At 41.3% G+C, this 25035-nt stretch overlaps 2 protein-coding genes across 2 annotated transcripts in view; both read right to left on the reverse strand.

Annotated features, from left to right (window-relative positions):
* The window catches only part of VAPA (VAMP associated protein A), a 36874-nt gene extending 36454 nt beyond the window's left edge, over positions 1 to 420 (reverse strand). The window contains exon 1 of the mRNA XM_075705188.1: positions 345 to 420. Within this exon, the coding sequence (XP_075561303.1) occupies positions 345 to 420 (76 nt within the window). The remainder of the gene's footprint in view (positions 1 to 344) is intronic.
* Positions 421 to 19790: 19370 nt separating this feature from the next.
* RAB31 (RAB31, member RAS oncogene family) overlaps positions 19791 to 25035 on the reverse strand; it is a 61524-nt gene continuing 56279 nt past the window's right edge. Inside the window, exon 8 of the mRNA XM_075705049.1 lies at positions 19791 to 19888. Within this exon, the coding sequence (XP_075561164.1) occupies positions 19791 to 19888 (98 nt within the window). The remainder of the gene's footprint in view (positions 19889 to 25035) is intronic.

Here is a 25035-nt window from a genome sequence, read left to right on the forward strand (position 1 = left end):
CGAGGGCGGGAGGGGAGCCGCCGGCCCCCGAGCGCCGCGCCCGGCAGAGCGGGAGGCGGGCGGGCAGCCGCCGGGGGCCGGGCCGCGGCGCTGCCGGGGCCGCGGACACGCTCCCGAGTCCCCGCGGGATCGCAAGATGGCGGCGGACGAGCCCGTTCACCGGCCTGGCGGCGGCCCCCCCCCCTCCCGCCGCCGACGGACCAGGGCGGGCAGGGCCCGGCACCGCGGCCCGGGGTGGCGGAACGAGGCGCCCGGAGGCGGCTCAGCGCCGAGGCGAAACGGGACACCCCGCCGGGCCGGGCCGTCCCGCTGCCCCCCCTCCCCCGCGCCCGGCTCCCCCTCACCTTTGAATTTGAGGTCGGTGGGCGGATCGAGCACCAGGATCTGCTCGTGCTTTGCCAGAGCCCCGGCGGCCGCCATCTCGCTCGCTCGCTCCGGCGGGAGGAGGAGCGGGGGGAGGAGGCGGAGGCGGGGCGGGAGGGGGCGGCCGGGCGGTGGCGGCGGGGCCACTCCCTGGCGGCGGGCGGGCAGCGGCTGCGGGCGCTGCCGGTGGTTGGAGCGAGACCCCGCGGCCCGGCCCGGCCCGGCTCTCACAGGCAGCCCCCGCTGGAGCCGCCGGGGCAGAGCGGGGAGAAGCGGCACCCCCCCTCCCAAAAAAACCACACGGGCAGAGGCGGCGGGAGCAGCCGGAAGAGGAAGGGCACCGCTGGATCGGCGCCGGCGGCGGCAGGGGGGGAAGCTACGGCTGCCGGCGTGCGGCGCGGCAGGGCGGGCGGGCGGGCGCGGTGCCTGCCGGGAGTTGTAGTCCTTGCGGGGCGCTGAGGCGGGCGCGGGAGGCCTGGGCGGGCTCCCCCCCCCACCAGGGGCTGTGGGGAAGCGCCGCCCTCACGGCCCGCCGGTGGTTTGGCCGAGCCTTCCCTCGAAGCTGGAGGAGGGAGGGCGAGCCGGGGGGGGGGGGGCGCCCTGAGGGGTGATTGGGGAAGGGAGAGGGGCAAATTGGGCAAATAGTTTCCGACTGCCCATGGCCGCTGGCGGCTCTGGCTCGGGTCCGGGCTGCTCAGGGGTGATGCTGGAGGCGCTGGAGCCAGCTCCCGGCTGCTGTCCGGTACCCGGGAGCGGCCCGGCCTAGAGGCAGCGCTGCTGCCCTGGGCGCCCAGGTGGATGGGCCTGGCTCGCAAACAGGCCTGGGAAAAGGGCAAAAACTCCCCTCGAGCGGGAAGGCTGTCGTTGGGTGAAGGCTTAGGAGTATTAACAGGGAGTCGGTGTTGAGAGAGGTTGAGCTCTTGAAAACCTGGTTGAGAAATAAGGAGCATTACTTACCAGTAGGCAGGAACACAGGGTATTTGCCATCCTTCGCACTTGCGCTTTTTGTCAGACACAGCGTTTTCACGGCAGGCCTTTAATACCATTCTTTTAAGTGGATGGTGCATCTTGGGGTATTTGAATACACACACCAATGGCAACGAAACAAGAAAAAAAGCCAAATCATCAAGGTCTGACCCTTGATGATTCCTATGTCCTAAATGTACTTCTGAAGAATCTAGCTGTAAGATATGTAAGTTTGTATTCATGCGAGGTTGGAGTACAGGTGATGGAAATGAAGTCAGAAGGATTAACACATTTACTCTTCTTCTCTTGCAATCTGGTGTAGGTATGCTAAGAGCGTGTATAGGGACATAATAACCCATTTGAAAAATATGTCCTGATAATAAATACATTGAAATGACTTAAATGCTTTACCTTCAGAATCAGCTCATCATAGTAAGACTTGTGGACCACATAATTTCTTTGGTGAATACCTCAGCCCCAACCATGAGGGAAGGGTTTTGAGGCCGTTCGGCAGGGGAGACCCTCTGAGTATTCTAGGTTGAGGCTCTGCCTTGGCTCCAGCAGAGCCTTCACCACCCATTTCGACTGCCTGCCTCTCCTCCAGGCCCGCCACCGTCACGCCTGCCTACTTCAGCATTTTTCTCCATGCCTCTTTTGCCGACAGCAAATACCCATGTGACTTTTAATACCATCAATGACTGAAGAACAAATAAGTGAGAAGTGCTATAGAAAAGTACCTCAGAGCAGTTTTACCTGATTGGAATTGGCTTCAATAGGTTGAGTTACACGGCATATATGTGAAAATGTTGCTAGAGGTCTGCAACTATTCTGGCTGCAGTTTTCCTGCTACAGACTTATTTTATGATGCGCATAAAACAGCATCTTAAATTACATCCTTTATTTACAGTGTAATATTTAAAGTTATCGTCTGGTGGTCTGCTGGGCTTTGTTAGCAAAACCAGTGTTCCACTCTGTTTATGCATTCTTACCCTTGGGATCTGGAAGATAAGCTGGAAGACAGAGGGTTTTTTTCTGTCCTGGTATATATTTTTTCTTCTTCTGTTAACATGGACACTTAGTCTATTAGTTCCACTCTGTTCATGAATCCACCAAAGATTAAGCCACAGTGTACACTTCTCAGAAATTATAATTCAGCTCCAGAATTACCTGGCAATTATGTACTGGAAGAACTTCTGGGTCTCGGTTTGCAAAGAATCAAGACATGGGGAACTGCTGCAAAATACTGAATGCCACAAACGGTTCTGTCTCTTCTCCTTTTAATAGGGTTAAAAAAATAACAGTAAAGAGTACAAATTCAAAAGAAGCTTCCTCTATGCAGATTTAGAAGACAGAAACACCTCTGTTTTCTAATTCTTTTATGCATCTCTTCTATAAGAAAGCCTGGGGCAAATCAGAAGTTAAGATCCTTCCTTAATATGACAACAGGTCTTACAGGTGTTGCCAGCATGATTTTCAGTGCAAACACCTTGTTAGACATTGTTACGCAATAGATATGCCTGACATCAGGGGCCGTGCATGGGTTGGGGGAGGACTGGGTTAATCCCTACTGCCAACACATCAAGAGGCAGTGAATGAAGACAGGGCGCAGCCTCAAGTACCTGTAGCTCACAGAGGGAGCATCGCAGCATCGCTGAGGCTGGAGGGGACCCCAGGAGGGCCGTAGTTCATTTTCCAACTCAAAGCAGGGTCAAAACTGAATTCAGGCCAGGTCACTCAGGGCTTTGGCCTGTGGGGTCATTAAAAACTTGAGGACAGAGATTTCACAGCCTCCCCGGGGCAGCCCGGCTCAGTGCTTGCCTGTCCAGCTTCAATCTGCTCGTTTTGTGTTAGAGCAATGGCAAAGTTAGTACATAAACACTGAGTGGGTGGATTAATGGTAATTACGTGTGAACATGTTTTTTTAATGTCTTTTAGTCTTTGTTGTTGTTTGAACACATTGAGAACCTTAATAATGCATTCATCCGCTTTGTTGCGTTTAGTATCATTTCTGATCTAATGCTTTTATTTCATCCAGACTGATGTCATTTTTTATATTAAACAACACCTGTGCTGTTGGTCAGCAATATCTGGCAACCTTCTCCAACATCTGATTCATTTCATTTTAACACCTCGTAGCACAGTTCAGGAATGAAATCTTCAATCTCTTGCAGTAAATAGAAATCCACTCACTGCTTTCGGTGAGATCATGATGTCATTCCAGAAGTGTCCAGTATATTCATCACTGCTTGCAAAAGGATAACATTTGCTTAATCTGAGGTCAACATTTGTCCTGTGTGTTTGTAGATCTTAATGGTTTTCACACTGTGAATTCAGTATCATTGTTATCTCAGTTTGGAGATGGCTTGATGTTTTTCAAAACTGTTTGCTATTAAATAGTAAGTAAGCTCTCTGTGTACCTGAGAAATAGCAGAGTAGATTCAGTTTCGTAATACTGTTTTCCACTGTTTATTATGCAGGTAGTTTATTCAGTCCCACCAATTCTGAACTTGAAAATGTCTTGCAATAAAAAAATATCACGACCCTCTTTGCAATTTCTTGGTGTTATTAAGACTGTCAGAAAAAGCAACCAAGTGCCACATTACTTGTCATGTTAATGGGAAAATTCTAGATCTCACTCAGTGAAGTATCTCATGCATCCCACACTGCTAAGTTGGTGAATGCTGCAAAACCCAAAGGTACTAAGGTAAGAGTATGTTTTAATTTCTCTTTAAGGAAATTCCTGGCCTTTTGGTGCTGCAGTTTATCTTCTGAAATACAAAACTATTCATACAGCAGGCTCTAGTCATCATTTACTTGACTGTTTATGAGTTCCATATATAATTTTAGGCCCACTTATTTTGTAAATCAAGGTAAAATTTTAGTCCACACTTACTGTTGAAGATTTATGGCATTATTCAAGTGTTGTCACAGACTGGCAAAGTAGATCTTAGTTTAATATCTTCGAGTTTGTTCAACTACAGTGTATTTCTTTACCTAGTGACATTATTATAAAAACATACAATGCTGTTGAATATTCAAGTAGAGAGAACCTAATAACACATAATGGCATTCTGATAAATAGCTATAGCATAGAATTTTTGGTAGTTTTCATATTTTGAACCTGATTCTGTTGTGCTGAACACAAAAATGCCCTACACAATTAGCTTATGTAGGAAAAAGACAAAAATTGTGTCTTCTCTTTGTGGTTTAAAGTAGCATTTAAAGAACTGAATGATTCCTGAGCCAATTTCAAATGTGCTAAAAGCCATTAGTCCTTTGATAAAGGACACAGTTATTAAGGAAATGGATTTTTGAATACTGTTTTCAAGAATTGGTTCTTCCAGTTCATATACATTCATGAGGGATGTAATGAGACAATTTGATATACAAAATATGGAATGTGTATGTGTTGGTTGTTGTTTGCTGGTGTTGCATTTCTAAAAATGCACAAACGCTTTGCTAAAAAGTAGCCAAAACCCAAGTATGCATAGCTAAGTGTACAAACATAAGTATGTAGTTGAAACTCACCTCCAGAAGAGAAAAACTGTCTTAAATAACAGTCTTAACCTGAGAAGTAGTTCTGCAGAAACAGCATGATGATGCATGTGGTCTTTGCATCTCTTTTCCAATCTGATATTCTTGCAAACGACATCATGGTCTTTCACAGTCTCAGTTTGGAGAACTCATCTGGCGACTGGGATTCAAATTCCCCCTTTCATTTGCTCTGCTAATACACATAGCAGGTCTGCAATGCTAATTCTGCCCTCAGCACCTCCTGAGCAGTCCCAGGAAGCCCTCAAATTATATTTTCACATTATGCCTAGGTTCAGTTCTAGGATAAATAGAAGCAACTAATGTCATATTGATGTATGGAAAGACAAGCGTTGTACTGAGACCGTGCATGACACACAAAGTGCTTTCCCTCTACTCAGCACTGACAAGATGTGCACTGAAGTGCTGTGTCCAGTTTTGGGCACTATCCTTCAGGAAATATGTGGGATAATTGAAGGAAGTCCAGAAGAGAGGACCTGTAATGGCTAAGGTCCAGAACAGATTGAAAAACTGAGGTTGTTTAGCCTAAGGAAGACAAGATTGACTCGTGTTCAGTAATAGTCTTTATTAAAAACTATTAAAAACTATTACAGAGAGAAAGAGAATAGTCTGCTCTCACTTAATTTGAATGGGGCAGGAAGGAATGGGTGTAGATCGGAGCAAGAGCTGATTTAGAGCAGATATGAAGACCTTTTTAAGAGTAAGGATAATTAACGAAAAAGATTGCCTGGAAGTGCAATCCATGGAGTCCCAGTCACTGACCTTTAAGTACAGGTTAGACATCTGTTGGGAGATATAAATTTAGCTGATTCTGCCTTGAGATGTGACCTCTGAAGTCCTTTCCAGCCCTATGAGCCTATCATTGTGTAAATTCCAGCATGCTCAAAGATTAAACTGATCATCCACAGTGGAAATGTCCATTCTGCTAAGGTCTGAGCTACAGTCCATTAAAATCAGGGGGAATTTTTCCAGTGACTTTAATAAGCATTGGATCAGGCCCTAATTGAGTGTGTAATTTGGAGCCGCATATGGAATTTGGTCCACAATTCTGTTAATGGTATTTGCAAATGAGAAGAATCCAACTCCTTTTCCCAGGGTACGTTAGTTTGCAATGGTTACAAGAGAAAGTAAACACACGCTGAAGAAGCAGTGCTAGATTTTTATTACAAAATTGAGTAGAATTGACTGAAGACAGACACAAGGAGAAGATCTCTGGGGAATAATTAGCAACTTTTCTCAAGGAAGAACATTTTAGACAGCTATTTTTTACACCAATTAAGCAGGGCCAGACAGAACGAGACAGCAAAAACTATGTTAACAACACTTTAAAAATAAATAGGTATCATGAACGTGAAAATGAAATGTTTGTCTCTGCTGAAAGATCCAATTAGCTGAGAGCCTGAAAATAGGCAGAGCAAAAGAAGGGGAGACATGGAGAAATTCAGGCTGTCAGTGGATTCAATTGGTTGCATAGTGACTGACGAGGAAAGATCCATTCCCCTGTAGTCTGTTACCAATTAACATAAAGATTTTCCTCCACTCTGAATGATCAATTAAATCACAAGCATTTAAGCCAGCTAAAGCTCCGCCTCTGCAATTGCGCACATTTATGCGATCTGGAGGAATACTAATATGCATAAAGTTAAGAGTTTGCAGATTTGCAAAATCACAGCCCCTGTGGGCATCCACAGCCGCTCTGCTTTCATGGGTTGTGCGCATCTCCTGGAAATTCTTTCTATGTTACCCTTGTGTTGTGGCAGGAAACAGGCAAGCGCTCAGAATGCTCCTCTAACAGATGCAGGGAGCTAAGGTTACTAATATGTGGCTAATACACACATGAAAGGTCTTTGCTCTTGATTAATTAATTAGAAGTAAAGACACAAGGTTTCTAGAATCATCTCCCCACTCCAGTTTTTTTGTTGCAGACGTGTTCTGTGGCTGCACACAAGCTTGAACACTCTACCTGAGAGATCATTTATGAAATATTTATTTACTTTGCATTTGGGGAAGAAAAAAAGAAAAAAGTCTGCATAATATTATTGATGGAATCTTTGACTGCCAAATGCTGAATTATTTATAGCTTAATTGTACAAATGATACCCACGAGGACCTGTTAGATTGCCATATGCAATTGATACATTGCACAAAACCCAGGACATGTCTTTTAGACTTTGTTCTGGTACCTCAGTGTGTCACCTTAAAACAGGTATGAACACTTTGCAGAGGCAAAGCTGGAATACCTGGCAGCATTTTTGAAGTTGCAGGGGGTAAAAAGGCCTGCAGAAAGCCCCATGTAGCAAAAGATGCTCTGACCTGAATTACCCCATATGGGATCTTTCCACTCCCAACCCATGTGCGCCCATTGGCCAGCGATCTATCATGCCGTGCACAATTCCCTGATGTTCCCCTTCCCTGTGGGCAGCCTGGTCCCTTCTGCCCTTCAGCAGGTCCCACTTGCGCTATGGGCACCGCAACCCTGTGCAAGGGTCTCCAACTGCAACCATGAATATTCACCCTTTTTCCTCCCCCAACACCAAGCACTAACAGGGAAAGTTAGGAGAGTGCACCCAGTCACCCATCACTTTGGTCCTGTGCCTTTTAATACAGACTTTAACTGTGCAATCACTATTTTAATTCCACAGGTTTCCTGCTTTCAATTCTGCTTTTCAGAGAGAAACACACTATAGTGCATTGAGACTTTTCAGCTCCCACTCCATCACCCCAAAACTACTTCTGTCCTATTTTGCTTCTTTTTTTCCCCTTCCCTCTCTCCTAATCCACATTGCTCCTGTCCCTCTCTTCCCACTGGCTAGCAGACAGACAGGCCAGCAAGCTTCCCCTCCTTTTACCTTCAAATGAGGCAGGTGTTTTTTCTCCTCCTTTGTCCCTAGTATGAGAAAAAGCAATTTAATAGAAATTAATAGCAATTTAATAGAAAACCATAGTCAGCCACAGCAAACCTGCAATGTGATTTCTTTTTCTGTGCCTGGCCATTCCTTGCATTTTTCACTTCCCCAAGTAAGGCAAACAATAGAAATGAGGAAAATGGGAATCTGTAGTGGATCAGAGAGTAGTTTCTATTCATTCACCACCCGCCCTCTCTGGGCAAGCACCAGAGGCTTCAGAGAGTCCCAGCATAGACAGGTAGGGGATAGTATTTCTTCCACATTGAGACTCATCCTATTGCAAAGTTATCAGCAAAGAGCTTATGTTTTCTTCCAGATCACTGATAAAGACATTGAACTGCATTGGCTCCTTTGAAGCTGTGAAATAACCCATTAGAAGAGAGTAGAAACACGCTGATGCAGCTGCTAATTGGTTCTCCGAGCATTTGATACAGGTAAATTGATTTTATGTAGTACTGGGTTTTTTTACCAGCTTGTCATGCAGGGCTACATCAAATGACTTAAAGTAATCCATGTGTATTAAGTCAATACATCTACCTTAAGCAACTGTATTTTAGTCTCGTCTTGTTGCTTGAATGCACCTATTTTCCATTAAAAATATATTGATTAACATTACCTAAGCTACTACCTATGAATTCATTTCTATTTGTTTCCCATATATGTCTTTATTAGTATTTTGCCCAGGGTCTATGTAATGCTTATAATTACCCAGACCCATCACATTTATTCTCTACAGTGTGCCACATTCACTTTTTACCAGTCATCGAAATTTCCCCTGTGCACCAATATTTGTTCAGAATGAATTTGAATGGCTCCAAGAGTATCTCCACCAATTTTTTTCATAATCTTGGGAGCATTCAACCCTGAAGATTTAAATGTGTTTTGCTTTCACTGATGAACATTGTCTTGCACATACAGTGAAAGGGAAAGAATTTCATATCACTTCATTATTGTAACAGAAAAAAATCAGCTTTTCAGAGCAGCTTAGTAAAAACTGTGCTTTCTTATCCAGAAACTAGTCCCCAGGTGAATTCAGTTTCACTCACACCAAAGGCAAAAAAGAAATCATTGCATTTTGCTCTTGTTAGCTATTCAGAGACAATATGATTGTGACAGAAAGAGCTGAGCTGGATTGTGGCTTATGCATCAGTAACAAAACTTTTAACCAAGTTAAAATATTGGATGTTCAATCTTAGGAGTGGTTAAGCCAAAAAGATCACTCTTTAGGCAATTTTCACATTATAAGTTGAGTTTCCAAGTCTGGCATGTAATCTTCAGCAAATCTTAGGAGGCTTGATCTGGATAGCTTTGATGGGTAGCAAATCAGGGAACTGCATCATTACATTTTCACAAAGTCACATTTTAAATCAGAATTAGGCTCTTCCTTGAAAACTGTCATGCATTTGGGAAAGCTTGTATATTCCAGTGACATCACACATGATATTTCCTCACAATTCTTTTTTCCTTTATATTTACTGAAAAGTGAAATGAGGTTTGAAATGTTATGTTTGTCTCTTAAAGGGTGAACTGGATAGAGGTTTCTGAATGACTCATTCGGGCCACTGACTCAATTCTAAGAAATTTCAGTAACAACTCATTATAAAAGACTGGACAAGATGGGAGGCCACATTTTGACTGACCTGACTTCTGGTTGTTTCAGCCTGGATAACACAGATGGATTCATTCTTAAACACAAGCAGAAGTATTTTGCTTCATGGGATGACCATAGCAACATCTATCAATTATCTGACTACTTTTCTAGAAACTAGAACAGTAGAGTTTACCCAAGCTGACCTTAAACAGACTTTTGCACATTTTCAGTTTTTACTGTCTTTGTTGCCTTTGTGTGAGTTGAGCAGCTAATAAAACTCAACACTTCCCTTCATTGTGTTATCAGCAGATACCAGATGACATCTTAAGGAAATATTTGCAGTTGCCTCACAGGAAAAATTAGAAATGCACAAACCCACCCATGAAGCCTATTATTGTGTGAGGCAACACAGAGGTCAGTTCTGATGAAAGTGATGGAGTTGCCATGGAGGCCTGACGATGTGGTAATTCAATGTACACCGAGGCAACCTCAAGCCTCAAGGCCTCAAAGCCCTGACCCAAAATTGCTCTTATTCAATGGCCTCATAGAAGGATGGCAGTTGAAGAGAGGACGGATACCTAAATTGGAGGCATTTACCCTGGTGGGAAAAGGGAGACAATTTGTACTCCATCATAATCAGTCAAAATCTCACTCTCCATAGAGCTGCTCTGAGTACCAAAGATGTAGGTAAATGACAACTGTGACATTATAGTAACAGTTCAGTTTAAAATTGCAGATGACTGAAATTTGACAGAGAATCTTTGTATCACCTCATCACACGCTTCCTATGACATGGTTGTGTATGAAATCAGATAGGTCACCTGGCTTGAAACACAGTTTGCTTACATTTCCAGCATGACCTGAAGATACCAAAAGAAAATCACAAGTTCCTGAACTCTAATTTTCTTGCCTGTGGCTGGCTGGTTTAAAATACACATTGGAATTATCTAATATCCAGGATTTAGTTATGCCTTCAAGCTCCCGCTCAGTGGAAGGAAAATTTCCAGTGCTGGGTGAAAATGGCAGGGAACATAACATCTTTCCTCAAACATCTCAGGAAACGGGGACCTCTCATGGGAATTCTGGCACCGTTTCACTGAAAAAGCTAGCTTTCTTCAAAAGAAGACCTGTCAGAAGGCAGCCTCAATAACTTCAGGCTCTCCTGCACTCCAGGGATGTGCTGAGTCATCTTGCCAAATTTGTAAGTAACCACTTTCGCAGAGCTTTGAAACCCGTAGCTCCCAGACATCTTCACCTCACTGTCACTGATGTGATACAAAACAGGCTTCTCAGACGGAGGGTCTCCTTCTAATCTGGCAGTTGCTTCAGGCCCTGTAATTTTTTAAACTGTGTCTATCACACAAGGAAGGGTGCAATTTTCTGCCGTGGTACGCATCTTTCACTGGTGTGTGATTCGCAGTGAGATGAGGCGAGGTGTCTGAAAGACATGCCCACTGACAGTGATGACTTGATGGCTCAAGTCTTGTGGATTTTCTAAGGCATCAATTTCCCCCTGGGAAAAATAAAATAAAAATCCCTCCATTTTATCTTTCACTGATGGATGTTGTGTTATTGTAAAGCCTTTATACTCCCAGCAGCAAGTACTTAAGTACATATTACATGCTGCAGTTAAATCAGTCAATGCAAATCTACTTGGATACATTTATCACCACCTCATCATTTCTTCCTTAGTCTTCTCTGGAACAATTTCCCGTTTTCTTGCAAAACTACCCATCATTCCAAGACATCGTTCAGCCAGAATCAACCTTCATGGAAAGCTAAACCATGCAGGCAGGGTGGCTATGTAAGTGCACTAGAACGTAATAGCCAAAGCCCTTTGTTCAGGGCTCCAACTCAGTAACTGGTGTGTCATGGACTACATGAATGCGTATCATCTTTTGTTCAGTGGACTTTGTAGTATGTAAACGTAGGCACACCCACAGATAAAGATACGGTATTTTTTACAGGTGGAGTCTAGGCACCTGATGCACTCTTAATCTCATATATGTTTATGCTCGTTTTTTAGCTAGGGTTCTCAAGGAGCAACCGTGTTAATGTGGCTGTGCCGTGAAATGCGTGTATATGCACCCTTTGACGATTTATAATGTGATATCCTTTTCACCCTCAATCCAAATTCTCTATTTCAGACATTGCTTTTGTTCCTTCTCTATCACCTCGATGGGGTTGTGACCCACCACAAAGAGCATCTTCCAGGGTAGGACATCATCATGTTATTTGTCCCTTCTTTTCAGTTCTAAACATTATTTTCCCTCTTCAGAATTTTGTAGTCAATGTGACATTCTGGCTTTGTTCTCATTTCAAGAAACCTATTTCCCCTCCAGAAATTCCACCTCCTAAAAACATTTAAGAAAAAAAAAAAAAAAAGACCATGGTGAAAAACTTATAACCCAACCCCCTCCCCCCCCATTTCCTTCTCTGGTATCTCTGTCACGAGGAAACAAGTTTATCTGTTGGGAGCCCTTTCCTACATCATTATGAGTTCATATTTCCAGCATATCTCAAAAGCCTCCTTTGTATTCAAAACTGCCAAGAAACTGAGTCACCTCCATTAGAAACGTCAGCCGCTAATAAGACTTCTGTCCCTCCTTACTGTGACCGTGGGGAGAACCATTCCGGTGTTGAAGGCTGTGCTGTTGGAGGAGAGCTGGTTAGGTGCCAGCAGGTAGTTCAGGTTGCCACCTTGAAAGCAAATTTTCTCTGAGAACCAGGAATGACTTACAGAGTGTGGTAAAACTCAGAGGACAAATGGTATCTCTAAAGGGAACGGTGCCAGGAAAGCTATTTCATTCTCATTTGGGTTCCTGACTGTCTCAAGAAATAGCACAGAAAATGTAAGTCTTTATTTTGAACATCCTTCTTTCTGAGGGTTCTTATTAGATTCCTGCTACACATTTTATGCTTTTTTGGTAAGTATCTACAGTGCAAAATTGTCCCACATGATGAGTGATGAACACAGACAGGAACTTGGATATTTGGTAGTGATTCCAGGTTTGCTGATGACTTGATTTTTTGCAGAGCTAGAATATTGGAAAGGGATTTTGAAATGCACCGTGTCATGCAGGTTGCATCCATTACTCTTTCTTGCTAAACCTCTGTGAAAACTCCCAACATGTATTTGTCAGCAAAGCAGCCATATTCTTTGAAGATGACAAGAAGCAGGGATTTCTTTTATAAGGTGCTTAACCTACATTTCAACCCTATTAAACAAGCAAAGAGAAACTGTTACTATCCTCTTATTCATATTTTATTTATTTTAAGTCAGTAGCAGCAATGCTATCGCTTGCCCCCCAAGTCATGTTATATTGACAAAGAGGAAAGAACGTGATGTTCATTTTCCTCAAGGGCATCTCTTAGACATGTAAGCTGACTTCCTTATTGACTGGTACTTGTCAATAAGTAATCAGAAGCCTAGGGATTGTCTCTCTCTTAGTCTGTAAAAGATCATTTTCCCAGAGTACTCTACTTGCTGTAGGGGAACAGGGATTTAGTTGTTAGGTATTTATCTTATTTAAACATGTATTTTACTGTCATGGAGAGAGCAGGAATGACACCGACTAGGTAAAATAAATGTGAATGAAATGGACTTCGGGGGAAATGCATTTTTGTTTTCTAAAATTCTCAAAGTGTGGCAATCAGAAAAGTTGAGTGTTTCATCATAAATAAGGTGTCTCTCAAAGAACTTTTGGCAGATGATGGGAAAAATAAAGCTTGGGTTCTCAGGGAGGTTTTCAGAAAGCAAGGTCAGTACTTTTCAAAGGCGGCATATTTTTTTTAAATACTTCAGGGAGTCTCAGGGATAAAAATTATTTTTGGCTGGAGTAATTTAACAGCCAGAAAAAAGAAATCCTTCTCAAGCTGATTAATGTTTAATACCTAACCAGAAGCTTCAAAATTCTTTCCCACCCTAGTGCTAGACTTCCCTACACTAAATAGTGACATCTTATTAAAAACTTGTTAATTGGTGTGACACTAAATGCAAGCTAGTACAGGGCCCTTACACTTCAATTTCTGTCAGTGTACTGTCTTCAAGTTTTCGCAACTATGTTACAAAACAATTTCAGTAACACTTCTACATCGTATCTATTGAAAACACAGTGATTATGAACACTAATATCATGAGCCTGTGCTCATATTCCTACAAAATACACAGCAGTCATAAGTGATAATGCAAACTAATCTGCATCAAGACCCACTCAGCAGTATCAGAAGGGTAAAAATACAGACATTTTGCAATAAGGACTCTTCTTACAGACCGTAATTGAGAGAAGAAACCCATCTGAAATCGATTTTTCAGACATGAAAAAGGCTGTATTATGCTACATTATGCTGTTACTTACTCCTTCTCATCTTAACCTGCTAAATGCAGTCAACCATTGATTTTACAGTTTCTAGTGAAGAGTCTTACTTTTGGACAGTGAGAGAGCATTTATTTCAAGCAATGGAGTTAGCGCTGGTCCAGCTGTTAAAAAATGGATGTAATCAAAAGTGGATCTTATTAATGATCAAGAACCCCATTACCCATGAATGCATCCTGTCGTTGACACTGAGTCTTTAGGGAGTGACCTGCACCAATTAACGGAGGCACTTGTACAAATACTTTTAGCTGCTCTATTGTCCCATGAGTGTTTTAACACTTTTAAGAAAATGACTCTCTAGCCTTGTGTAAAACAACATTGAGGAGGAAAAAAAAAGAAAAAAAAAAAAGAAAAAGAAAAAAAATCTGCAGCTTACTGTTTTCCTTTCAGGGAAGGGAGGCATTTCAAAAACCTGGTAGTAGCCTGAACACTTTCACAGATTGGGTGAGGGGGTGGAGGTATGAAGTAGATACACAGACTATTTCATCAGCCTTGCTGTCCTGATTTCACAACAGGGTTCAGGAGGTCACAGCAGGGTGTCCTATGTTGCTCTTTGCAGAAAGACTGAAGCTGCTGTCATGAAGATTTTGAAGGCCGAAATGTCAAATACTTTTCCTTAAGTACCCCGAGACACAACCATCCAGTCTTCAAAAGCAAAGCAGAGGTTTATTTTCCAGCCAATTGTACAGCTCCCCTCTCATTGCTAAATTCAACTCAAAACTAACCTAAAGCACTACAAGAACACATTCCAAGCCATGTAAAACATCCCATTGACAATGCAAGGACTGATGCATCAAGGGGCACAACTCTCTTTCCACTCTGAAAGGAAAAACAGCGTTCACTTCTGATTTTCCAACACACTGATAGTAGTTAAGAGGGGCTTACTTAGGCTTTCCTTGAATTAAGTACATCACCTTTTATAGTTTATGGTTATGTACCTGGGCTCATTTTTATTTACACATAGCTGGAGGTAAGATACGTAATTTTTCAATGTGATTATAAATGCTTTAAACCAGGGAACAGATCCTGCCAGGTGTCTTCAAGCAGTAACGAAACTCACAACCTATGTAATCCCCTTTGAAATACTGGTTTCTCCTTACATGGATAAATGGTATTCCGTGCTGTTGAGTTACTGTGCTTTTTGTGTACTGGTGTGCGTTGAATTTATCATGGTAGTTAAAAAAGCCTTACTCCAAAAACCTGTTTTTCCTTAAAAAAACCCAACCCTTTATTCATAGTCCTCATAGTTGTGGTAAGAACTTTGAAAATATGAACCAGACAGTGCAAAAAAGCTTCCAGTGAGTTTAAAGACCTCTTGAAACAATAGCACTAAGAGGTATGAAACACTGCATCCTTCTTAAGGGAGTGTTAATTCTTAAGTCCTAAAGACAAGTTTGAGGGAGATAAAGTAGGGGGGAAAAAAAAATGTACCACCAAAATAAATACATACAAAAGAGAAAGTGTCTTATGAGCCATAGTAGTCATGGTTGCTATTCAAAGTAAGTGGTAATTGTAAGCCCACTTTCTACTAACAGCTACTACTCTAAATTTCCAAGCTGATATTGGCCACTCAGGTACCTCTCTTCCAATGGATAAATCAAATAACTTAGCAATGGGATTTTCAGATAATCTTTTTCTGTTTTTTGAAAGTTCACCTGCGCTGCAGGATCCCGCAGGAATACATTCAGTTTCTGCTAAAAGGCCAGCCACACACGTTTGAAGTGGCATTTAAATCCAAGGTAAGCAATCCACAGACTGCAGACAGCCCTTTTTCAAGAGCCAATGACGTGAAAAATGGGACCTATTTTGTTCTGCTTTATTGAAACCAGAGACATCCCCAAATCAGAGGTATTTAAAACATTTATTAGCATTAATCATTGTAGGTTAAATAAACCACAAAACCTACATTTTAGGGAAAAAAATATTATTAGGTATGATACAATTAATATGTAAAACAGAAGGTAAAGTATTAACAGATTGCAGCATCCCATACATGAAGCGAGTGGGTCCAGCCCAGTCAAAGCCCTTATATAAACAAAACAGAGGAATAGTACTTAGCAGGTGATTTTAAACTTAAAATTTATCACTGACTCTGGTTTAAATAATTAAGGGTAGGATAGTAAAATATATCATCACTGTACTGAGAAGGTCTCATTATAGCCAGAGTGCTCACATGTATAACCTATCTAGTCACGCTTATTACCACATGCCATGAAGGATTAGTGAAGATAAGGGATGATAGGTAACTTTTCCAGGTATTGATACAAACCCATGTTACATTGAAGCACTTCAGATAGACCTGCTGTACCATGAACAAAAATAATCTTTTTTTTTCTTTTCTTTTTTTTTTTGAGTATAACTTTATTACTTCTGAGTCCCAATTCTTGGATAATAATGGCATTTCTTAGGTTTCTCAGTCTGCAAGACAAACTTTTTCTATAATATGCCATTTTCATACATAAGAATGGCGAGTCAGCAATTGTACCTGTGTGTATCTCCATCTTCTTGCTACCTTTCATCCGTAACTTTACGTTCACAACGGTGAAATGACCATTAACAAAAAAATGTACTTACAGAATACAATGTGCAGTATATCAGAACCAGACATAGTAAAAAAACACTACATGTCAGCATAACAATGTAAAACTGTACTTTATATACACACACATATGCAGAGCATATATGAAAACTAATTCCTTCATAATCTTGTTTTTAAACTAGTTCATGACAAGCCAGAAAAGCAAGTCACCCACAACTGGACAGTCAGTCTTGAGTCACGGTGCAAACAACTCCACCAAACATCCTTGCCACTGCAGCCTGTGCTTCAGTCCGGCTGCCCGCTCTCTTGAGAAAACCAATCTTGGACAAATCCAGCACCAGCTGGCCAACCTAGAACGGCAGCATTATTATTATTCTTATTATTATTAGAGCAGATCAGCTACCGAGTCAGGTGCTCCTGTACAGTAATTTAACTTTTCACCAGCTGTTAACTACTAAGAGGAATTCTGGTTGCTGCTGAAACTTTTGACTCTGAGTTTGGGGTTTTTTTCTACGTAATTTTCCTGGCTGTTTATGAAGGGTGGTGGTACTTTCCAAGCAACACAGGCAACAAAAGGAAGCAGAAATCATGAATTTTACATTTGAAAATCTCAATTTTTAAAACAAACCGTTCCCCCATTTGAAGAGGCAAGTTAAAGCTGCGCTTTAGCTTTGACAAACAGCAGAGAGGCAACATCATCGCTGAAGGCGAGCCCTGTCTTAAAAAAAATGTGAGCTGCTCTTGCACAGCACAGTGGCCCGTTATTTTTTCACCTGTGACTTCAGAGTTCCTTATTGAAGCTCACTGTAACCCAAATCTCAAGAACTTATAAATCAGAATCCTTATTCATTTAAATCTTTTTCTTGACTAAAAGCAGGATAAGGTGACTTAGATTTGGCCCAACAAATGCAAAAATATCTTTGAGCCTACTTAGCCAGCATTTGAATTTTAAAATCTGCCAGACAGAGATCCATTGTAACAACTTCCAATTTTAAACTGTTTTAACATATAACTCATAAACCTGTTCTGATTCACATACAGCTCAATGGCAGCTGTGAGAGCTGCTGTTCAAAACAATATCTATTCCATACAGATCAGCATCAATTGCCAGTTACTGTATAAATCGGAGTATACAAGGTACTTGCAGATTTGTCTTACAAAACTTTCAGATGTCTCAAGTAGGGTTTGATGAGTTTCGAGATGTCACATTAAAAACAAGAAAGAAATATGCCACAAAGATTTATGAAAGCTTAAAAATCAGTTACGCATAACTATTATATGTTGAACTAAAATTCATGACACCTTTAAAAAAGTGGGTTCAATCTCACCTTGTTTTCTTGGCAACAGGTCTAGCCTTTTACTGGGTTTTATTTAGGCTGAACCACATCTCTCGCAGCACTGGGTCATAGATCCCATAAATGATATCAATCTGTGATGTTGATAAGTTTGGTGTTTCTTTAGCGCTGAAGGCCAGGTTAACCTTTCCCTCCATAGCCAGCTGGAAGAGCCAGGCACCCATGGCAGACTTGCTTGTACTAGGATGGGATGAAATGTTCCCTAAAGCAGCCTGTCTCCCTCCCCAGCTATCAACAATGATGATTGCTGAATTTTCACTTAAATAACCCTGGATTATCTGTAAAATAGTTGCTGCAATGAAGCAGTGACATGGATCATATATCATCACAGCTGACAACTGAAAGTTTACTTGAAATATCCTTTTTCATGGTAGCTGTCTGAGTCTGTGTATTATCCAAGGACATATTTTCAAGTATGAGTGCTTTCAAAGGAGTCTAAAATATCTGAGAAATGGATTACATGTGAAAAAACAATGCAGCTTAGATTCTTAGATAAAATCCGGTGGGACATTTCCCACCTATAACTACTTCAAGACCTCTGAAGACAAAGAAACATTCCTTTTGATTTCATCTGGCTCTGTTTCAAGCCCTAATACTTAGTGCCACTTTATCAAAGCGATCTCACAACCAAGCAGTAAGGTCTGTTTTTTATGCATAAACACGGAAACCCAGCTCTAGCCTGCCTGTTCATGATTTATTGTGGAAAGTTGTTTTTCCCTTTTGTTTGCTTTTCATAAGTCTCCCAACAAATGTGCAATGAGGTTAATTTTCCTCATAAAAGAACAAAATAATGTCATGGAATGCAGGCTGGGCTTTGGTTTTGAAGCCTGCCTTCTTACCCTAGTTCCGATTTCCAATGAAATTTATGAAGATAAATTCATATGTTATCATCTCAGTCACACACATTCATAAAAGATGGAAGTGGAAAAACGCACACAGTTTTACATTATTTCTAGTTCATAACCACCTATTGGATTTTTTTTTTTTCTATGCTGTATCTTCAAGTGCATCAAGCTTCAAAGGTATCATGCAATGGGTCTTCAATACTGCATCCCCATGTGGGTGAGGAGACTACTCCACAAATTCACAGAATCACATTTGTAAAGAAACGCTCTGGTTTGTTTTATTAGATTCCAGCCTTTACCCCCAAATAATATTGTGCTCTCTTAAGCTCTTTTTGTATAGAAATACCATTCTTCTGACTTGAAGACTTCTTGGAGCACTGCAGTGAGACCACAAAGGAGCAGGGCAGTGTGGCATTCTCTTTTAGAAACCAAGGATGTGGCATCTTTGAGCAGAGACAGCTATGGTCTGGGACACAGATTTGGAGGAAACCTGGTAAGTAGTGGAGATTAAGCTTGCATTCATGTTCTTTTTACAATTTCAGTGATTAATGAAGCCTGCACCCTGGAAAGGGAATCAACCCAGGCAAAGCACAGCGGCTGCATCTTCACTTCTTTCTGGAGCAGACTGGGAACTGCATGGGGTCCAGCAGTCTCCTTCATGACAACTCCTTCTTTCACATACACAGCACCTCCTGACACAGATTTTGTCTTCTAGCCTGTAAAAATTGCACTCGCTCGTCCTTTGGATCCATTTTTTTTTTTTTCTAGTTAGCAAATTCAGTCCATTTCTTGCTGATGTTTACTGAAAGTATGAGATGAAGCTACAGATTTAGAAAAATACAGAAGCAGAGTCCAGCTAGAAAGATGGCAGAGAAACTGTAAGCCAAAATTCAGGTTTTATGGGTTTTTTTTTTCACCCTATTATTACAGAGAAAACTCTAAAAAACATGCCAAGTCCACTTTGCAATGTAAGAAGAGAAGTTTTTGCAGCAAATCTAAAATTTATATATAAAAGGATCTTTTTATTAAAAAAAACCCCAAACCAATCATTGGCTTAAACAGAGAATTGGAGTACTTGGACATTGTAATTTTGACAGGATATTAGAGAGGATTTTCCAACTCAGTTTTGCAAAATCCCTCTGAAGTAAAGCTTTCTGCTTCTGGTCCTCGCATTATTGCTCATGGGAAGTATTGCTTTCAAGATAAGGAGCCACATCACTGAGATCGTGAAGTCCTTTCTCGGTGAAAAAAGCAAATGGTGCTGTTTTTCAAGTAAATCTAAAAAGATCAAGTTGGGTCAGCAGCACCGCCTACCCATCTGTGAAGTCTGCTTTCCAAGTTTGATTGCTCCGTTGTTACCATTTTCATGAGGATCTAAGGGTGGAATTTGCTGACCTGAAACACACAAGGAGACAGCAAATTATATTTTCCTGATGTAGTAACAACACATGCAGGTAACAGTTAGGATGATTTAGCTTGCATAAGAATTACATCTGTGAAACCTCACCAGAAAACAACTGTCTCCTGTGTACCTTGAATCTTTTTCCTTGCATCCTGCTTATGAAAGAAGATTTTCACATTTTAAAAAATATATGAAATATGGCTACTGAGAATGCATGAAGTACACTGAAATAGTTATCCATGTATTTAAAAAAAAAATTAACTCACTGAGAACCTTACCACTAAGAAAGAGAAAATTCTCAGCTTTCTCCTAATTCCACTTAAATGTGCATGGTGCTAGCTTAACAAGATCTTGCCTCTCCTAAATCTGCATGGCACTTAGTCCCAGTACACTACAGTTTTACAAAGCCCTGTAACTAAATACATGCTGCCTATACTTGAAAAAGAAAAAAAAAAATTCTATTCTTTTCATTGAATCCCTCCCTCCTTTGAGGGATACCTATGCCTTTCCAGTTGACAGCTTTGATTACTTAACCCCCTCCCCCAACTCTCCTGACTTTTTAATCATCTTATGGGGTGATTATTTTAAGTGTTTGAAAGAATTTCAGCCATCACAGGAGAGCTAGAGATCTCTCCCAGGGGCAGAAGGCACTGCTCCAACTCCCTCCCCCGTGTGCCCTTTTAGTATTGCTGCATCTTTTGTCTAACTGGCTTCCTACTCATGGACAACATACAATGTGCTTAATAATTAGAATTATAAATGGAAGAACAAGATCCTCCCAGGTCCAATCTATCCTCTGACTCTGGTGTGGACCTGGCTTTTCCATTAAAGTGATCACTCCATCAGTATCTTGGAGAGCTTACAGTCAGGGTAACATACTTTCTCATTACCTTGTGGATTTGCTGGAAATTTTTTCTGAAGTTGAATCTACTTTCTATGAATTACTCCTGGTTTTACTATTACCCATGTTAAATAACAAGAGTTAAAATATTTAACATTTGTTTGCTATATGCCACTTTCAGAGAGCATAAAGTTCCTGTGAACAGCTCACCACAATCCAGGTGCCTTTTACAGTTTAGATTTCCCCATCCTTTGCTGCATTTATTCACAGCTCGCTCTTGCCAAATGTTCTATGAATTATGTACCTATGTTGAAGCCTGAGTCCTACAAATTACTTGGGGGGGGGTGGGGGGGGTGGTTGTGGGAGGGCGAGTTAAAAGCATTCAGGTAAAATCCAATCCCAATAAAATCAAACAGCAAACTTTCATCTGTAAAACTTGTCCCTAAATTACCTTTGGTCAAGCCCATCAAAATTTCACCTCTTAGTCAGTTCTGAACAGGTATGTTATACAATGGAAGTCTGACTTCTGAAGTAGATAATCTTGGGTGTTTGTACAACTGAACGATAGGGGAAAAATTCCTCATGTTACTAAGCTAAAGATACTGTATTTAGTCCAACAGAGTGAGCAACAGGTATCTTGAGGGCTGAAGCATGTATAAGTACTGACATTACAATGCTGCACTCTATTTAGGTCACTAAAAATCAACTTCACACCCTGCTTACAAACTTCAAGTCCAAACATAATGTAAGTGCCCTTCAAAAGTAAAATAAAAAGCAGAATGGGTGGTTATAGACACAGTTGTTACATGCATTAGTTCTGTTGGCTTTGTTTGAAGATAAAGAGAATCCACTATTTCTTAAAACGCTACAGAATATGAAGAATGTAATATCTGTGAGAGGCTTTCCAAGAAGGTAATGCTGTCATTGTAGAGACCTGGAGAGAACTTCTGCATTAGGTACCTACTATTTCCAAAGTGCTTTCAACTCAGTCCCAGCTAAAATAAAACCCTGTCGATCTGACACAGAGCACAATGTAGCTAAAATGTTGGAATTTACAGACACAATTTCCATTACATACCATTAAGCAAATACTCGCTAAACATTTTGTTCTTCTAACAGTAAGTTTGGAAGAGGAGAGCTTGTAAACTAGCTTAACTTTCTTTTTAGAAGTCCACCTTAAAGAACTATGTTACCTCTATTTGTTTTTCATGGAGTGTGTCATATTTCTTGTGAGTTTTGGGTCTTTTCTACAATACTCTTGAGGTGTATGCAAAGAAGCAGGCAAGCTTATCTTTGGAGCAAAAACATAGCAGGCTTCAAGGTCAGCAAGCACTTTATCCAGTTCAGACCAGGACACAATATGTCTTTAAGAATCACCTTGATTTCTTTCATTTCTCAAAACAATAAAAACCACACAGATAACAACTCCAGATAATAGAGAGAAAAAAATCTCTAGACATAGCATTTGCTGATTAGTTATTCTGGCCTATGAATTTAAGTTACTGTTTGTCATTTGCCGTTGTTTAAGTTACTGTTTGTCATTAACTAGTCATGTTTTCTGCTGTTTGGATACGGCCCCCAAATTCAATACAAGGAAATAAAGCTTTAAACAGTCTAAAAGTTTTTCAAGGTAGAGAATTTTTTTTTTTCCAGTATGTGAGTTTTCTCTCACTTACTATTTATTACCAGATTTATTAAACCATCAAGTTAAATAATTTTTGTTCTGGTAACAAGACTTACCCCTGCCCAAGCAGCTTTTACCATCTGATGGGTGGTTGACAGCAGTAACTTTCTTGGAGTGTAAAACTCAGTCTAACATCTGAGAACCAGCTCCACAGCAAACAATAGAGTGATTTTTCACCAAGGGTTGGGAGAAGTGGATAAAAAGAACCAGTCAGAAATGTTTGACCAATTGTCTCTCCCTGGGCCTCCTTGACAGCTAGTCTCACAGCAGATGCTGTAACAGGGAAAGGTTTAAGCAGCAGCAGAACACTAAGGATGAGCAGCAAAATGCTGAGCCTGCATCTACACTTCCTGCTTCTAAACCAGCTCAATCACTACTGCTACCTAAAAGCACCGTGATCATCGCATCTTGTCTGTCAGCTCTTGATAAATATGGCATCAATATTGCTGACACCAGCTCAAATATAGCTGGCACTGAGTCAGGATCAACAGAGGTCATACACTGGATTAATTTTAGAAAGCATATACTCATTTAAAATGTATATCTCCCTGGCATACATAGTCTCTGTTCCAGAGCAATAAAAAAATACTCCTGTATTAGATAACCTACAGCGTTGTTAATTCATGCTATTTCTTTCATGCAGTTGATGTCAGAAAGGAGCAGTAGTGCCCTGACATCCAGCCCAGCAATTCTCTTGCTGAAGAAATAAATACGTTAAGACAATTCCGCTTCAAACCAATGGCTGCTCTGTTAAGATAAAGTCAGCTCAAAAGGTCCATGAGAGATTGAAATCTTCTGTTGCTTAACTTAAAGACAACAAACTAGACCACAAATAGAGTCTTTTCTCCATGTTGCAGAGCAGGACACAACCAGCCAGCTTGCCAAAGACCACCAACAGCACATCTTCAGATTCCAGATGAAACGGTCAATTACACAGAGAAAAACAGATGCACATACATTTATCTAAGAATTCTGCAGCTGAACTGGTGAAATGAGGAACTTAGGGATATACTATTACTGAGAAAGTATAAAAGTTCCATATGGTTCCCACTGCTGGTATTTCTATGGAGTGAGATCCGCTCACTGCAATTTAAAAATTAGATTTTGCATCTGTATTCATTAAATATCTGATTATATATTTTGGTTTCATTTCACTAATGTTTAGACCATGTTTCAGAGATTTTGTGCAACAAAACTGTTTGTAAACATGCACCACCTTTGTGCAGATGTCTTGGTTTCCTCCATGATCTCATTCCAGTAAACATGCCATGGTGTCTAAAATAATAAGCGTCACGAGACGGCTCAAATGTAGGGTTACAGAAATTGTTATGGTTCTGAAGTGAACCATCCAGGTTAACAGGTAGGAAGCACTAAATGAACTGCACCTCCTCCTTTCTGGATTGTTTGAGTTAGGCTGAGGCAGTCCAGGATGAAGGTCAGAGTCTTCTCCAATGCCTGATAGAGTTCCAACCCCTGCTATTGAACCTGAGACTTATTAATGTAAAGAGATTAATCAGCACTCCGGGAGCTGTGGTTCTGAGAGTGCCAGAGGCAAAGAGATTGGGAAATGGGAGGGTGGGACAAGAGGTAAACAAAATGGGAAGGGAGAAAAACAAAAACTGGAGCAGGGAGGCAAGAGAGACAACAGGGACTGGGTGACAGCTCTGTGAGCAGAACTTGAAGGCAGGCAAGTGGGGATTGCTCTGCTACAGCTGGAAGCAGGATGCATCATCACAGTAATAACATCTGCTCTCTTTGTTCCTTTTTGAATGTGATGCTCCAGTTATAAGCTGACCTCCATTAGCTCAGAAAAATCAGGCTTGGAGTTGGGCATTTTGGTTTTGTTTGGTTTTTTAACATTAAACTTGTTTCATTATCGGCCTGTACAAGAATGCATGAAAGGCTGGTAACAGCCTTAAAGTTGAGTGTAAGGCAAAAACCCAACTGGTTACCATGCTGACAAAGGGACAAACACAACAGTGCATTGACAGATACTCATTCAGTGCGTAGTGGAAAGGAAAACAGATGTCATGTGATCAACCCGAGCTGGCACATCCGGATGATGAAGTCCCAGTCCAAAAGAAGCACAGTCCTAATATCCAACACAAATACTACAACTCTGCTAAGGGTAAGAGGCAAGACATCACAGTGCTGCACAGTGGCTGTCTGCACATTTGTCCCATCTGTTCTCTGTCTGAAAATCGTGTACAACAATTTTTTTAGGGGACTGAAGGAAGGGGAGATTTTTTTTTAAGTGCAGGATGCGAACTCCATTTCACTTGGCTCCAGAGGAGCAGCCTGACAGCCGCCACAGCATGCTGAGGATGTGACTGCTGTGGCTCACCTGAGAAAAGGGAGACTTCAAGTAGCAGTACAACAGCTATACAATGGCCAGAACATTCTCCTAAAATTGCTGGCTGTCTCACAGCAAGGTGAGCCCCTGCAAAGCATTGTTCTCTATAAACGTCATTAATAAAGCACAGCCATCTGTGAAGGCATGGCAGAATGAAGCAGGTACCTCTTATCCAACAGTTTTGGCATTTGCATACAAGACACCTTCTGTGCCTGTAGGACTTAAGACAGTCACACTTCCTATCCCCCCAAATCCTTTCATC

The sequence above is a fragment of the Pelecanus crispus genome, chromosome 2 (genome assembly GCF_030463565.1).
Source record: "Pelecanus crispus isolate bPelCri1 chromosome 2, bPelCri1.pri, whole genome shotgun sequence".
NCBI classification, from domain to species: Eukaryota; Metazoa; Chordata; class Aves; order Pelecaniformes; family Pelecanidae; genus Pelecanus; species Pelecanus crispus.